The sequence below is a fragment of the Nyctereutes procyonoides genome, unplaced genomic scaffold, assembly GCF_905146905.1.
Source record: "Nyctereutes procyonoides isolate TBG_1078 unplaced genomic scaffold, NYPRO_anot_genome, whole genome shotgun sequence".
NCBI classification, from domain to species: Eukaryota; Metazoa; Chordata; class Mammalia; order Carnivora; family Canidae; genus Nyctereutes; species Nyctereutes procyonoides.
The window spans coordinates 11,286,548-11,303,460 of NW_026575051.1; the positions used below are offsets into that span (position 1 = coordinate 11,286,548).

At 39.9% G+C, this 16,913-nt stretch overlaps 1 protein-coding gene across 4 annotated transcripts in view; it reads left to right on the plus strand.

The window, feature by feature from the left end:
* UBR2 (ubiquitin protein ligase E3 component n-recognin 2) overlaps positions 1 to 13,022 on the plus strand; it is a 128,542-nt gene extending 115,520 nt beyond the window's left edge. For all 4 annotated transcript variants that reach the window (XM_055330928.1, XM_055330927.1, XM_055330929.1 and 1 more), the window contains 7 exons: positions 265 to 395; positions 1,759 to 1,867; positions 3,809 to 3,865; positions 6,244 to 6,321; positions 7,208 to 7,378; positions 9,224 to 9,325; positions 10,863 to 13,022. In XM_055330928.1, coding sequence (XP_055186903.1) covers positions 265 to 395; positions 1,759 to 1,867; positions 3,809 to 3,865; positions 6,244 to 6,321; positions 7,208 to 7,378; positions 9,224 to 9,325; positions 10,863 to 11,004 — 790 coding nt within the window. In that variant the 3' untranslated portion in view covers positions 11,005 to 13,022. The remainder of the gene's footprint in view (positions 1 to 264; positions 396 to 1,758; positions 1,868 to 3,808; positions 3,866 to 6,243; positions 6,322 to 7,207; positions 7,379 to 9,223; positions 9,326 to 10,862) is intronic.
* The last annotated feature ends 3,891 nt before the right edge of the window (positions 13,023 to 16,913 follow it).

Consider the following 16,913-nt stretch of genomic DNA (forward strand, 5'->3'; position numbering starts at 1 on the left):
CTGATAAAAGTTTCTAGAATAGTGGATAGTGTTTTATTTTCCAAATTTTCTCTTTATATAGCTATATTACTTTTATAAATTTTAGTAAGAGCATTGGCAGCTATAGCACTATTTATACTTGACGTCCTGTAATGGGGCTGCCCGCTCCTTATATGCCTCTGTGCCACTGATTCCAAATAGCAGTTGTCCCTGTTTTCACACTGTGCTATAACTAGAATGACCTTTCCTCATTAGATTTCCCAATTATCATTTTTCTCTTTATAGTGCCTTGAAAGAAATACCATCTGGCTGGCATCTATGGAGGAATGTCAGAAATGGAATCATGCCTTTCCTTAAGTGTTGCGCTTTGTTTTTTCATTACTTAAATGGCGTTCCTTCTCCACCTGAACTTCAAGGTAATTTCTAGTTTTCTTCAAAATGTGGGAAATGTAGGTAGTCTTTCACTCCAGCAGTTTATAATTAAGGTAACTTACAAAAATAAAAATTTAAGGGGCACCTGGATGGCTCAGTCAGTTAAGCATCCAACTTTTGATTTCAACTCCGGTCATGACCTCAGTGTCATGAGATTGAACCCCAAGTCAGGATTCATGCTGGACGTGGAGCCTGTTTAAGATTCTCTCTCTTCCTCTCTGCCCCTCCCCACCCCACTCACGTATACTCTCTCAAAATAAAAACGAAAGAAAGAAAACTTACAAGGACACCTGGGTGGCTCAGTGGCTGAACGTCTACCTTAGGCTCAAGTCCCTGGGATCAAGTCCCTCATCAGGCTCCCTGCAGGGAGCCTGCTTCTCCCTCTGCCTATGTCTCTGCCTCCCTCTGTGTGTCTGTCATTATTAAATAAAATATTTTAAAAAAAAGAAATAGAATAAAAAAATAGAATATAGCTGATTGTGGTGATGTACACAATTATAGAATAAAAATGCATATTTATATATATGTGTGATTTTATTTGCGTCTCAGTAAGTGTACTATTTTTATTTACAAAAATCTAGTTTTGCTTTCAGAGTTAAAATATTCAATTATATGTTATCCATAAACTGGGTTCTTCAGATAATAAAAGAGGATAACTCACAATGTCAAGTGTTTTTTTTTTTTTTTTAATTTTTATTTATTTATGATAGTCACACACAGAGAGAGAGAGGCAGAGACACAGGCAGAAGGAGAAGCAGGCTCCATGCACCGGGAGCCTGACGTGGGATTCGATCCTGGGTCTCCAGGATCACGCCCCAGGCCAAAGGCAGGCGCCAAACCGCTGCGCCACCCAGGGATCCCTGTCAAGTGTTTTCTAACTTGAAATGTGTGACATTAATGTTCAGAATACCCATAATTGCACATATATGATTTTAATGAAGGAATTCATTTTGTGTTTTACAGTTCTCTGTGTTCTGTTTTGATTCATTTCATTAAAGTGTAGTATCAGTGGGGATCCCTGGGTGGCTCAGGGGTTTAACACCTGCCTTTGGCCCAGGACATAACACATAACACATAACACATAACCCCAGTGAAGTAGATCGGGTAAGTACATCATTTTGCAAATGGTCACACGGAGACACCAAGAAATTGTAACCAATTTGTTGTGGGAATTGCCTGGCTCTGCTCTCAATTGTACCATTTTCTGTGGTCCCCTTCCACATGTCCTTTTGTGAACTTGTAAATTCAGATTCTTTCATTATGCTTTTAAGCTCTGCTATTGCTTACTCTCCTGCAGGACCTACTCTTAGTTGTTATATGCATCACTCTTCTCTTCTCCATTTGCAGTTTCTGGAACAAGCCATTTTGAACATTTGTGTAACTACCTTTCCCTGCCAAACAACCTCATTTGCCTTTTTCAAGAAAATAATGAGATAACAAAATTACTGATTGAAAGGTAATGATTATACATTTTTCTTCCATTATATTGAATAGTTCTATGGAAACAAACTTAGATTTATCACATATTATGAAATTCTCAGATAGTGAGCCTAGCAGAATTCAATCTGTGTAACTCATCTCATAAGGATTAGGCCTTTTTAGTTAAGAGTTTACCTTTGTGGCATGGTTTTTGCCAAGCTAGTGAATAGCATAAGTAGATTTGCTTATAAGGAGAGTAGTGGTAGGAATGTTTATTTCCTCATATTAACTTACGTATTAAGGACTCTATTCCGTAAATTTTTGGAACTGAAAAACCTTGAGGGTCATCTAGTCTAATACCCTCACTTTATGTTTGAGAAAAGTGAAGTCTAGGGAAGGTTATTTGTCATTCATATCAAGTTAGTTAAGATTAAAACTTAGCTGTTCTACCCACAGAATGGGGGGAAATATTTACAAATCATGCATCTGATAAGGGATTAATATTCAGAATGTATGACCGTGTGAATATATGGCCAGAATTCTTACATCTCAACAAAAAAGCAACTACCCATTTAAAAAGGAGCAAAGGGGAAAAAAAATTTTAAAAATAAATAAATAAATAAATAAATAAATAAATAAATAAAATAAAATAAAAAATAAAAAGGAGCAAAGGACTTCTCCAAAGAAGATATACAATGGCCAATAAGCACATGAAAATGTGCTCAACATCACTAGTCAGTTATTAAGAAAATGCAAATAAGAACCACGGTGAGGTGCTACTTCACACCTATTAAGATAGCTGTAGTCAAAAAACAGACAATTGTGCTCGCTTCAGCAGCACGTATACAAAAGACAGACAATAATAACACGTTAGGATGTCAAGAAATTGAAATCTTGTTCATTGCTGGTAGGAATACAAAATAGGGCAGTTGCACTGGAAAATAGTATGGCAGTCCCTCAAAAAGTTAAACATAGAATTAATTATATGATCCAGCAATTCAACTTCTAGGTATATATTACAAAAAGAATTGAAATCAGGGGGCACCTCGGTGGCTCTGCGGGTGAGCATCTGCCTTCAGCTCAGGTCCTGACCCCAGGGTCCTGGGATTGAGTCCCACATCGGGCTCTCCATAGGGAGCCTGCTTCTCCTCTGCCTAGGTTTCTGCTTCTCTCTGTGTTTCTCTCATGAATAAATAAATAAAATCTTTAAAAAAAAAAAAACTGGAAGTAGGGACTTAAACTGATACTTGTACAGTCATGCATAGCATTATTCATAATAGCCAAAAGGTGGAGAAACAATACTTAGTATATACATAGAGTGACATACTATTCAACCTCAAAAAGGAAGAAAACTCTGACCCCTGCTACAACACGGATGAAGCAATTATTGTATGTTTCCGTTTACATGATGTATCTAGAGTAGTCAAATTCATAGAGACAGAAAATAAAATGGTGGTTGCCAGAGGCTGGGTCAGGGGAGGAATGAGTTAGTGTTTAACGAGTGCAGAATTTCATTTGGGAAAGTTGAAAAAGTTCTTGAAATGGATGATAGGGATGGTTGCCCAATAATGTGAATGTACTTAATGCCACAGAACCGTACACTTAAAAATGGCTAAAATGGTAAGCTTTACATTACGTATATTTTGCCGCAATAAAAAAAAATGTTTTTTTCATGAGTATTCTAGCTCCAAATAGTAAGAATTTGTCATTAATTTATACTGGTTTTTCTAGAGTGTCCAATTGAGTGGGATAATAGTGTATGCTTTTAGAAAACCACAGCTCATATTCTTCTGATTTAAAAGTTGTAGCAAAATATGTCTTCCTTCTTCTTTCTTTTGATGTAGTAAATAAGCCAAGAAGATTTGTTTTTCTCTTACTGAATAGAGAAATAGAGAGGAAAAAATTCTATTATAACCCTTCAAAAGTAAAGTTTTGATTTTGTTTCTCTTCCCCACCCGCCACCCCCATTACATTGAAGTTGGTGTCATAACATTGAAGTTAAAAGATATCTTGAAGGTGAAAGAGATGCTATAAGGTAAGTTAAAGATTATAAAGATTTGTTTGGGCAGGAGATAGAGAGGAAGCAGGATGTAAGTGTGCCATTCCTTTAAAAATGACCTTGCAGGGATCCCTGGGTGGCGCAGCGGTTTGGCGCCTGCCTTTGGCCCAGGGCGCGATCCTGGAGACCCGGGATCGAATCCCACGTCGGGCTCCCGGTGCATGGAGCCTGCTTCTCCCTCTGCCTATGTCTCTGCCTCTCTCTCTCTCTCTCTCTCTCTGTGTGTGACTATCATAAATAAATAAAAATTAAAAAAAAAAGATTTAAAAAATAAATAAAATAAGATAAAATAAAATAAAATAAAAATGACCTTGCAAATCTTCAGTGATTCCAAGAGGTAGAACATCTTGCCTTCATACTACTTTTTTCTCAGTCTAACGAGAGTTTCTAAAGAATAAGAATTATGAATATAAATACGGTGCATTATTCTTGGCAGAAGAAACAAATAACAAAAGTATTGTATTTTGGAATGTTTGCTTTTTTAAAAATTTGAATCCTTTTCCAGGTTTTTCTTAGCTCTGTTTTTTCCCTTTTATTATGGAAAATTTTAAACTATCCAAAAGTATAAAGAATCGTATAAGACTTGACATTCCTGTCACTCAACTTCAGTGATTATCAAATCATGGCTTTTTTTTCTTCATTCTTTTTGAGATTAGCTCTATTCTGATTTCTGTAGTAAACTGTGCTATCCTAGGTGATAACAGATGTATTTCATCTGTAAATCTCTCCTTGGTTCTACTGAATACATCATCCATAAAAATCAGAAGGTTAGAGGAGATTATCTGTTTCTTTGATTTTTGTATGCATCCTGTCCCAAATCTAGAAATGATAGCACTCTAATCTTATTAGGTTGAATATAACCAATTTCATATGGTTCAACTCTGCAGTTGGAAAACTCATGTGGAACAGTAGTTCTCTACCTGAGGTATACATCAGAATAATTTTGGAAACCTTTAAAAAATACTCAGGCATAGGGGTGCCTGACTGGCTTAGTCAGTAGAACATTGACCCTTAATGCTGGGGTCATGAGTTTGGGCCCCTCACTGGGTGTAGAGATTACTTAAAAACTAAAAAAAACTGAAAAAAAAAAAAAACCCTGTCCTTACCTACCAAATCTAATTTCTCTATCATTGGCATGTGTGTCTCCCCAAAATTCCCCTCAGGTGGACCTGGCTGGCTCAGTCAGTTAAGCATCCTACTCTTGATTTTGGCTCAGGTCATGATCTCAGGGTTGTGAGATCAAACATCTGTGTTGGACTCCCATGGGGTATGGAGCCTGCTTAGGGTTTTTTCTCTCCCACTCCCTATTTAGAAAAAAAAAAAAATCTGTCTCAGTCACTTCCCCTTGGCTGCCTGTCCCTGCCTCAGGGACAGGCCACATCCCACAGTCTATGCTGCGCATGTGTGAGCACTAGAACAGATCCTCACATACCAGATGAATTTGGATCTACATTTCTATATGAATTAACTTGTCACAGAATCAATATGGCCTGGTATCTCTAATTTAAAGAAAATCTGTCTGTTCTTCTACTGCCCTCTCTCTTCCCAAGTCATTTCTGCCTTAAAATCACCCTTAATAAAGCATATCTTTTTCTTTTTTTTTTTTTAACCATGACCCAAAAGGGGTTTTATTGCACAATTGGAAAACCCGTTTCATATCTTTTCTGTCTTATCCTGAGTTGTGTGGTTGGGCTCTCCATTACTCTGTTTTCCATAGAAGCCCAGGGAGGAATCTCCCCTTCTGCCCAGAGCTACCAGATTTTCCCTTAAATGGGAAAGATACTAAGTACTGTCTACTGTCTTGATAATGTATTCTGAGCTCTTCAAGTAAACATGTAAGCCCAAGGGCCCTCTGTTTTTTAAGAGTGCCTTGTTGGGGTGCCTATAGGACTCAGGGGGAGAGCATGGGACTCTTGATCTTGGGGTTGTGAGTTAAAGCCCCATTTTGGGCATAGAGCTTACCTTTAAAAATTAAAAAATAAGCATGCCTGGGTGGCTCAGTGGTTGAGCGCCTGCCTTCAGCCCGGGGCGTAATCTTGGAGTCCTGGGATCGAGTCTCTCGTTGGGCTCCCTGCATAAAGCCTGCTTCTCTCTCTCTGCCTATGTCTCTGCCTCTCTCTTGTGTCTCTCATGAATAAATAAAATCTTTTTTAAAAAATTAAAAAACAATAAGGAAATTCCATCCAAAAAAAAAGAGTGCTTTTTTAAATTTCTTTTGTGGCTTCTCGTAGCACTATGGTAATACCTAGTCACTCAGATTCAGTCCTCCTTTATTTGTTTAAACTAACAGTTACTTGTCATTGTTATGATTTCTAACTGGTTTTTATGTTTGATTGTTATGTGTTTTGTTTTAGCTATCCAAGAGAATCCAACAAATTAATAGACCTTCCAGAGGATTATAGCAGCCTCATTAATCAAGCATCTAATTTCTCGTAAGTTTTGATATTCAAGTGTTAAGCATTTCTTATCACTGGAAGCACTCACTGCTTTATACAGATTTTAAGGGATTTTATTATCATTCCATTTGGGGGGGGGGGCAGGGAATTATGATGTCAGTAGTGTTTTATACTGCCTGTCTTGTAATGACACCATTCCAGCATGCTTCAGCATAAGGTATGGGAAACGGGGTGATGGGTGACAAAGTTGATTCATTACAGGTTATCTAAATAGCACTTTAATAAGAACCCTTTAGTAATATTTGTATATGTTTGACATAGAAACAGCATAAGCAATAATCAGTAGTGTAAAAACTGAACATTTCCTTGGCAATTGAAGCTGCCTTGTGTACCTGCCTCTACTCTGGTGTGTCCTCTTCTTCCCTTGCAGAGACCCACTGTTCAACACAGAATATCAAGCTTCCTATGCATTTATAGGCTAGCAACAAATGCTTATATTACCAAGCAGCATATATTATTATTTTGTATGTTTTAAACTTAAAAATGGCATTCTCTACTATACGTATTCTACAGTTTCTTACATTCAGTACTATTTGTAAGATTTTTTTATGCATCCGATATACATAACCGTTAATTCATCAGTTTTCACTTTGTGTAGTATTTCATCATGAGAGCAGAATTTACATTTTTTTATCTTACTGATTTTATTTACCTCTTTTCCAAATGTTGATTAAATATTTCCAGTACATGTTGTTTGTGTGAGATGTTCCCAGTTTTAGAACCAAATTTGGCCCATAGGACACAGGAATCTTCAGCTCTGCTTGATATTACAGAACTTTTTCCAGGGTGGCTTTACCACTGTCAGCTCTTTAGCCATTCCTTTTTAGAGCAATGACTTGAGCTTTTTTTTTGTCCCATGGAGATGCCCCAAATCAGGTGGTGATAAGAGCAGAGCCCCCACTCTGTGCCTTGTGTGTGGAACTCTGCTGTGCTCCCAGAGCTACTGCTGTCAGACTGAACTGGAAGGGGAAGACGTGGGAGCCTGCACAGCTCACACCTACTCCTGTGGTTCTGGGGTGGGCATCTTCCTCAGGTAAGGCTCTGACGAGAGCTTTTTTCTTTGCATCTGCCGCTTTGCACCTGCTGTGGTAAATACATGTTGAGGGATGGCACAAGAAGCTACTATGTTACAAAGAATTTTGAGACTGCTGTTCTGTGTTTGTTCATTCAAGGAACATGGAAGCCTTGTCTCTTCATATCTCATATTTGGATCCTACTGTCTCTTTGCCTCTTCCATTGTCATTCTTCCCACCTCCATGACAGTTCAATTCTCCTTTCTTTGTGCCTCATCCTAATGTGAAACTTCCACTTGTCCTTGATTTTCTGCCCAAACCCAGTCAAAATTACTTCTTTTGCCATATCCTTATGGTTTGGGATCCATACATATCACTGCCTGATGTATATAACCTTGACACTTGAACAACATGAGTTGGAACTACATGCAAGTCCACTCATACACAGATTTTTTTCAATAAATACAGTTTAGTACTGCAAATGTATTTTCCTTTTGAGTTTCTTAATAACACTTTCTTTTCTCTAGCTTGCTTTATTGTAAATACAGTACATAATACATACAACATACGAAATGTGTGTTAATTGTCTATGTTACCAAGTAGAGCTTCCAGTCAACAGTGAGCTGTTAATAGTTGAGTTTTGAGGGAGTCCAAAGTTATATGCAGGTATTCAACTGCACAGGTAGGGGGGAGGGGTCCTCATGCCTAACTGCCTTGTTGTTCTAAGGTCAACTATGGTTGTATATATTGGACAACATACAGCAAATACTTAGTGACTACTGTGTACTGGGCTTTGAGAATGTAGTAGTCAACAAAACAGACAAAAATCTCTGCCTTTGTGGAACTCATTTTCTAGCATGGGAGATAAAAAATAATAAGGCTGATAATTTAGAAAGTGATACACTTGGAGGAGAAAAAATAAAGCAGGAAGAAGAATATGAAATGGCAGATGGGGAGTTGGATTTTAGTTAGGGAACCAAGAAGGTGCCTTTGAATAAACACTGAAAGAAGTAGGGAGAACACTCTAGGCAGGAAACAGCAATTATAAAATTGTTGGGGAATGTGCTTGCCGTGTTCAGGAAACAGTAATGAGTCTTGTGTTGCTGGAGTGGTGTATACAGGAGAGTCCTAGGGCCTGCTGTGTCCTGGTGACATTTCTGAGTGAGATGGAACTCAGTTCAGGGTTTGAAGGAGGGAGGTGACATGAATTTCAGCTCCCTTGAGGCATAAATTAGATCTGTATCTTAGGTAACTTAGTCCCCTGGTGCCTGACAATATCTTGTATATGACAGATTCTCTATAAATGTTGAGTTGAGCTGGATTATTAATACCCAAAAAAGGCCAGGCAAACCTCTCAAAGGGATCGGGAGACGTGTTTTTTAATAACCCTTTAAAGAAATAAAAATGTCTCTTGTCTGGCATATTTCAAAATTCTTTCAGTCATGTACAGTATTGCTTTGTGTTTCAAATCAACCTAATTCAGAATGTTTTTGTACATTCTTTTTAAATGAGTGGTTCGCACATAATAGTGGTTAAAGTATCAGTATCTATGTTTAAAAGTTAACTATCTCTCTTACACTTAATAGTTTTTTAAATGCCAGTATTACATGAGCCACTGATTCCTAGTCTAAAATATTCCTCTTCCTCACTATATTGATTTACAATGCAATCACTATTGGGTATAATACAATCATTTTAGTTATTTTTAAAATTTGGGCAGATGTGTTGATATTTCAAGTATCTCTGCTATAAAGGCTGTTTCTTCTAACACTGGGGTTGTTTATTTTTTATAAGACTTCAGTCCATTAGGAACTGAATCCAAACATTGGTTACTAATCTGTAATGTATAAATGGTCTCTCTACAGAGTGCGGGAATGTCAGGTGCTATTTTTAGCTGGCAAAACCAAAGGCTGTTTTTATTCTCCTCCTTACCTTGATGACTATGGGGAAACTGACCAGGGACTCAGGTAAGAGCCCATCCTAGGGCACTGGGTTGGCTGATCCTGGGCCTCCAGAGCCTTCAGTACACTGATCAGTCCTAGTGATCAGGGAGTCTGCTTGTCCCTCTGCCCCTCCCCCACTTGTACTCTCTCTCTTTTTCTTTTTCTCTCTAAAATAAATAAATAAGAATGTCATGAGGGCAATCAGGACAGATAAGGGAAATAATAAGAGAAAAGCAAGTTTTTTCCCATTTGTCACTCCAGAGAACCATTGAAGTAGCCTGTTGTGACTTATATGACTTTGTAAGAGTAGACCCAGTGTTGTTCAGAGGTTATAAAAGAGCAAATATTAATTGATAAGAGATGTGTTTGGGGCATCTGGCTGGCTCAGTCAGTAGAGCATAAAACTTTTGATCTCAGGGCATGCGTTTAAGCCCCACATTGAGCATAAAGCCTACTTGAAAAAAAGAGAGATGTGCTTATTTTATTATCAGAATCTGAGGGCAGCCCAGGTGGCTCAGCAGTTTAGCGCCACCTTCAGTCCAGGGCGTGATCCTGGAGACGTGGGGTCAAGTCCCATGTTGGGCTCCCTGCATGGAGCCTGCTTCTCCCTCTGCCTGTGTCTCTGACTCTCTCCCTCTCTCTCTGTGTCTCTCATGAATAAATAAATTAAATCTTAAAAAAAAAAATCTGAGGACAAAGATGTAGAACATACAGAGCAATACCACAGTATTTGAGGCTTAATCACTTCTACTCTGGTTGCTTCTATTATATCATGAGAAAAATGCTAACAACAGTTCCCTCAAGCACTATTAACTTCTTCTAGACCATCTCTTTGCCCAGAGGAGGTGAAAGTCTTAACCTAGGTAAAACCATCCAGCCTTGGGAAGCAGAAAATGAAGAACTGGAAACCAAGGCAAGATAAGTAGAAGGCTGCCCCAGGGGCTTGGCTACAAGGTTATGCACGTAATGCCACCTGGTGATGGTTCTTCCATTGCCCTGAGGAATGTGGGCTCTTAGGAGGAAGAGCCCTGGTTAGAGAGTAAGAGGATTGTGTGTGCTCTGAATCAGGAGCAAAGGCCACCAGCGTGAACTCATCAAAACTTCTTTGGTTAAATTAGACCCGGATGTTATTCACAATTGCCTGCTTTGCTTACTAGACTTTATGGCTAAAAAACAGCACCATGGGAAACATTTTTACCTCTGTAGTTCTCTTTCCATCTCCCCTGCCTCCTTCAGTCTTATATTTTACCAACAAAGTGAATAATGAATAGGTAGTTGTAGTCTCTCCACCCAGACCCGCCTGCTCAACCCTAGCCTCTCTTCCCTCACCGTAATCTGAGTAAGTGTAGCTCCTATACATTTTCCTCTTCTTTTCAGTACTTATTCCCTTCAGCTGCTCCTAGCCAGCCTTCAGAGCTAATGTGTTAATAGCCACAGTCTCATACCAAACAGGAATTTTGCAGAAGATCTTAAACCAGTAACTTGTAACTGTTCCTAAAAGTTGGGGTATAATAGATGAATAAAAAGAATGCATCCTGAATGACATGCGTCTTCCTTCTAGACGGGGAAATCCTTTACATTTGTGCAAAGAGCGATTTAAGAAGATTCAGAAGCTTTGGCACCAGCACAGTATCACGGAGGAAATTGGACATGCACAGGAAGCAAATCAGACACTGGTTGGCATCGACTGGCAACATTTATAGTTACTTCACTACCAAAAACATAAACTTGGATTTTTGTAACCCAGTTGGCTTTTCAGGAAAGAATAGGAAATAAATTCTACTGAATTTGGAAATAAATTCTATATTTAAGCTTTTCTTCCCAGTTTTGTTTTCATAGTTTCTGGCTCCAGGGACTGATGAAAATCATCTTCCATCAGTGGATTTTCTTGCACCGTTTGCTGTGTCCCTCAATATAACTGCTTGAGTTTTAGAATTCAGCAAGGAACTTCTCTTCCCAGGCTGGGCACAGCCCCTTTGTGGGCATCTAACCGCTTTGACTATTCCCAGTAGGCTGAGCCATGTTATGTTACTGATCACAAGGCACTCCAGGCCTGAAGCTGATTTGACAGCAGCAGGAAACAGTCTCTGTGGTCTATTGGGGTCACATTTCCTGGTCCCTTTCAGTGACTCTCAACACTGGGACTAGGTCGCTGTCCCCTCTGCTAACAGGACCCTACCTCTAAGAGCAAAGCAGTGGATTTTGAAAGTGGCTATCCCTGTCTCCATTGGCTATGAGCAGGTTGGGGCACATGTGCAGGAGGAGCCTGTGGGATGGATATCAAGCTTGCTTCATATGCTGGGTGGTTTTCAGGGCTATAAAAGTTGGATTTGTAGGGGAGGGGGGCAAGACTTTTGGCTTTGAGAGAAAAACTCACTTTAAAGGGCTTTTTGAAAACTTAGACTATCCTAATTTTTCAGACAATATATTCCCATTTCTAAGACTAAACCAAGAGATTGTATGCATCTAGAATCAAACTAGAAGAAAAAATGAGAATTCAGTGTTTTGAGGTTCCCCTACCCTTTCTAGCATTTCCTGGAATAGACGAATTACTGTTTACCTGCTGGCTCACTTAGTACATTCCTGGGACAGCTTTTGTGCCCAGGGTTTTTATTATTTTTAAGCATTATTGTTCTTACTAAGAGGTGCCTTCCTAGAATGATAGCCGCTTAGTAGAATAGCTTTTAACTGTTACATACCACATAGCCACTCTCATTTGATGTATGTGTGCTGAGAGCTTGAATACAGAGAGTACTTGCAGATTTAGTGGAGGAATAAATTCTGAGCCTCTCTAAGGTAGGGCTAAGGGACAAATGAATAATAAGAGACTCTTGGATTTTTTTAGCCAATGCAAGTAAACCTTTCACTCAATTTTCTTGAACTGCATCTGTAAGTTCTGTTCCATTCAGCTTTGTATACACTGCAGTAAACCCAGGAGGAAGGTCAGAAATCCAGACTTCAGGCTAAAATAAAGAGGGATACAGAAGCCACATCCACTGCTTCCTCTCTAAGGTAGTGTGTGACAGGACCCCCTCTTCTGAAACCCTTCTTGCTTGGGACTGGCTCACCATCTGAGAGGAGGACCAACAGGAAGAAAATCCAAATTAGAACACAGCATTCTTCCCCCTTTATCTGGCCTTTCTTCCATTCATAAGAACTGGGGCTGTGGATGGCATAATGATTTTAATGTTTATTTTGGTCTTTGTCGCATCCCCGTTCCTTTAGCATTTAAGCCCAGCTTCTTTTGGCTTTTCTCCATATGTTCCCCCAAGCTTGAATTTAAAATAGGACCAGGTTTCTCCCTCTGTAAATGAATTATAAACATTTCCACCAAATCATAACAATACTGTGGCTTTCAGGAATGACTTTACAGAAGTCCATTGTTAGCAGAGGGTGTCCCTGGATTTCATTCTCTGAAAATGACAGAGAGTCTGAGAGAAGATGAACTTACATGAAATAGCAACACACGCACCCTTTTATCTTCTAGTGTGTGCATAATTAAGCTAATTGTCATCCTTGCCAATGATTTATGATTTGTTCCGCATGTATTATCTTTATTGTAGAAATGTTTATATAACATGCTTTCCATATCAGGGAAAATCATATCTGTTTAATAAATTGGCTATAACTTTAATATCTGTGGACAACTTGTAAAATTTGGAATGTATCATATGTAAAAAGTTTAAAGCTATCCAAATAAATGCTTTAGGTGTTGACATTACTTTGGATCTGCCTACATTGTTTAAAATGCCATAAAAATGTCCCCCATGTCACCTTGCTACAAATAAAGTAGGACATCTGTATTAGCTTAAAAATTAAGATGCTTATATTATTAGTGTCAATTATGGCCATTAGCGAAACCATCCTGACCTTCCCAGAGAAAGCTGGATCATCATTTCATCTGATTAAGCTTCATATTCATTGGCTATGACAGCTCATGACCTTTCTGAACCATTTTGGACCTCAAATCACTGGGGAAAACAGCACTCGGAGTCTCTCCTAGCAACAAGACCTGTCTCCAAGTTTATAGTCTTCTTGATTGTTCTTCCCTGGTAATCTCCAGATCCTTGTTCTTACACACTCCCCAGATATTCTCTGCTTATGGGAGATGTGTAGGAAGGAAACTCTATCCTTTATTTGCAGGAGAGTCATTGCCTATAAGAGCTCTGCTGTGCTTTTCAAAAATCTTCTTAAAATGGAAGATGTAAGCTAAGAAAGCAAGGTTTCCATATGCTTTCCCTGTTTCCTGGCCTTTAATGCTGCTCCCACTTATTCCCTTCCCTGGTCCAAATGTCAGCAGTTCTAAGATTCATTAAGCCTTCTGACACTCTTTGTTCTGTCCTTACTCTTGCTTTTTATTTTTTTTTTACTTTTTTTTTTTTTTTTTTTACTCTTGCTTTTTAAAGTCAGGTTTATTAAGGGTTTATTTTTTCACATAGTAAGATTCACCCTTTTTAGTGGACAATTTTATGCATGTTAACAAATGCATAGAGTTGGTTCACAACCACTACAATCAAATAGAACAGTTCTATATCCCCACAAAGCTGCCTCATGCCCATTTGTGGTCATCATATTCCCCCATCCTGACCCCGGGGAACCATTAACCTTTCTGTCCCTTTGTTTTGACTCTTCCAGAATGTTATATAAATATATATCACATGTAGCCTTTTGAGCCTGGCTTCTCTCACTAAGAAGACTAATGCATTGGAGAGTCACCTGTGTTCTTTTTGGTTGCTGAGCCGCGTTCTATTGTGCAGGTGTTTATACAGTTATCAGGTGTGAAGGACACTTGGAAGGCTTTTGGTGATTATGATAAAAGTTAAAACATTAATGCACAGATTTTTGTGTGGACCTGTTTCTATTCCCCTTGGGTAAATAGCTAGGAGCTGTCCCTTTATCTTAACCGACTGTATACCATCTTTGTACAACATTCTCTAACTTTGCTGTTTATACTCTTCCTCTATTTGAGAGGACAAAGCATACCATCAGGAATCAAGGACTGGTGTTTCTTCTCTGCAGGCCAGTCTCCTGTCCACTGAAGACCAGGAAGGCCCTCTCTCCCTGATTTACATACTGCCACCCCCCACTGCCACATTCCTATTCCTAACACACTATGCTGCTGGCTGGCTGCACTGTCATCAGGAGCCATGTTCTTAATGTAGTAGCGGGTCAGAGGCCCTAATTGTCTTCTCCCTACCACCCCCCACCCCCACCCAGCTCCTGGCTAAGCTGCAAACCTGCTGGCCTAGCACTACAGGTGCCCGGACTAGGAGGGGCAGGGAAGCATGCGGGAGCAAGCACCTAATCCTATTAACCTGTATTGAGGTTACTTGGGGTTTATTTGCTGATGGCTCAGTCCTAGGCTTGAAAGTGTTGCAAAGCTATGGGTCCTTAAACTGAAACCACAGATTCTCGCATATTTGTCTTCAAAAATGTTCAAAATAAGCAGCTAGGACCTACTTCTTCAATGTGGAATGTTTTAAAAGTGTAAAAGGCCTAAGGTACTGCCTTTACCTCTTACCATACTCCAGGGCTAGGCCTGCCGGACTTGAAAACCTGGCTGAGTCCCTTGGGAGAAATGAATTTACACCGGTCCCAGGAAAGACTGAGGTTGGACACAAGGAAGACCTGGCACAGAGTCTTGCTGACAGCCACCTGAGAAGCCCTAATAAATGCAGCTCACCCTAAGTCTGCTCTGAACCAACCAGGGATATTCATTGTAGGATCAGTTTGCCCTTGGTCCTCCCAATAGCTCTCAGATTTACATCTGCCCTATAACCTGGCCCCATAGAGACTCCATTTCCCCATTTGGGAAAATATGTTTTGACTAGAACAGAAAAAAAAAGTTTGGAAGTTTTGCTTAAATCACTAAGATTCAACATATTAAAGTATTAAATGAGTTCAGCTCTGATCTAAACTAGCAAATGTTGAGATTATTTGGATGACCTCATAATCAGTGTTGCAGACGAGGTGGTGAGAGAGAGAGAGAGTGGTGACATCCATGCTGTTCAAACAGCTACCCTTACCAGTAGCCATGCTTCCTTTAAGGGTCGGGTTCAATTTGATTTTGATAAATACTTGCTAAAGTTGGGGATCCTGTAATAACATACTGTCGAATAGGCTAAGATAGGCACTTAACACAAGTAATTTTCACACAATATAATTTTTAATGTCTATGATACAGCTGTTAACAGCATAGTTACACGTGGCCTAGAGCAGCACTTTGATGATGGTTCTCAGTACTCCTGAGGGGAGAGAGTTACAGGACCCTCAGAGGTGGCTGACTCCCTCAGCATGTTCAATGTGGACCACTCTTTGGTCTCAAGAAGATTCAGAAGTCTAATTAAACCTGGGACCAGCGTTTGATAGTATCCAAATATCTTTGATCTGATCCTAACGCCTGGGAGAACTAGAGCCCCAGAACATGCCCCAGGCAGCACCGGAAATCTTAAATTTTCTCCCCACTGAACACATTAGAACAGCAATGAAGTCCTTCTCTCCTTCCCATAAAAGCTTCCCGTTTTTCGCTTTTCTGAGAGAAATTAAAAACTTCTCTTACTGTCACTAGCGCAGAAAGATGGACTGTCTCAAGGAATCTTCTTTAAATATGGAGGCATTCCAGAAATACTGCTTTGCAGGATGGGTAGCTAGGGAAAGAAACAGGAAGAAGCTCGCAGAGAATGTTTTGCCCTCCACTGTAGACAATTCATGTTGTCCGTGGGGGCTGTCATGGCCACCTGTATGGGTGTTCCTGGGCCCTCCAAGAGGTGAGGCCTAGTCTCCAAAGAGTGGACTCTTGTCTAATTGTTGCTCCTCTTCCAGTAAAAGGCAACCATCTAACCCAGTGCTTCCACAGATAAGCCAAGGGAGGTTACGTGGCACGTTAGGGGTGGGATGTTGCCAGAATATGCTAACAACCTGACTTCCTCAGCCCATAGCTCACTCCAGGCTAAGTGAGGGCATAAGAATGTGACACAGAAATAGCCTTTAACTATGTATTTGGTGAGGAAAATAATCCTGTCTTTAAGTTCCTTTGCCCCATCGTTGAAGAATTCCTCTTGTGAGCCCCCAGTGCTTTGGAGAATGCATTACTCTTAGAAAAGTATAACATCCCCCACCTTCCACAATTATACAAATAAAATGGCTGACCTGTCAATATTGGCATTTAAGAAAAACACGACAGCATGGCCAGTAAATTTTTTTAGACTTCTGTGCTTACGCAACAAGTGATGCTTTGAATATAGAATGAAGCAACTTGGAGCTTGTAATGGCAGACTCCTAAAAGGGGAACTGCCCTCAGGTGTGTCCAGTAGTAGGTGTAGTCCAGTCCCGGGTGGAACTGAATTCATGTGCTTTTAAGAGTGATCCACTAAGAGGCCCCCTGAGTCCACCATGAGGTGGGCCTGAATAGAGGCTCATTCATTTTTAAGTCAATCATTTAACAAATGTTTGCCAAATGCTTTTAGGAATCCTAAACTTTAAATCCCACCATCAAGAAGAGTTTGTAAGACGGCCGCCCTCCTTGGGAGATTCAGATTGGATGAGGGGGGTATCCACTTTCCTGGAGTCCACTACTTTTCAGTGTCCAGGAGGGGAGGGGGCCCTGGGGCCA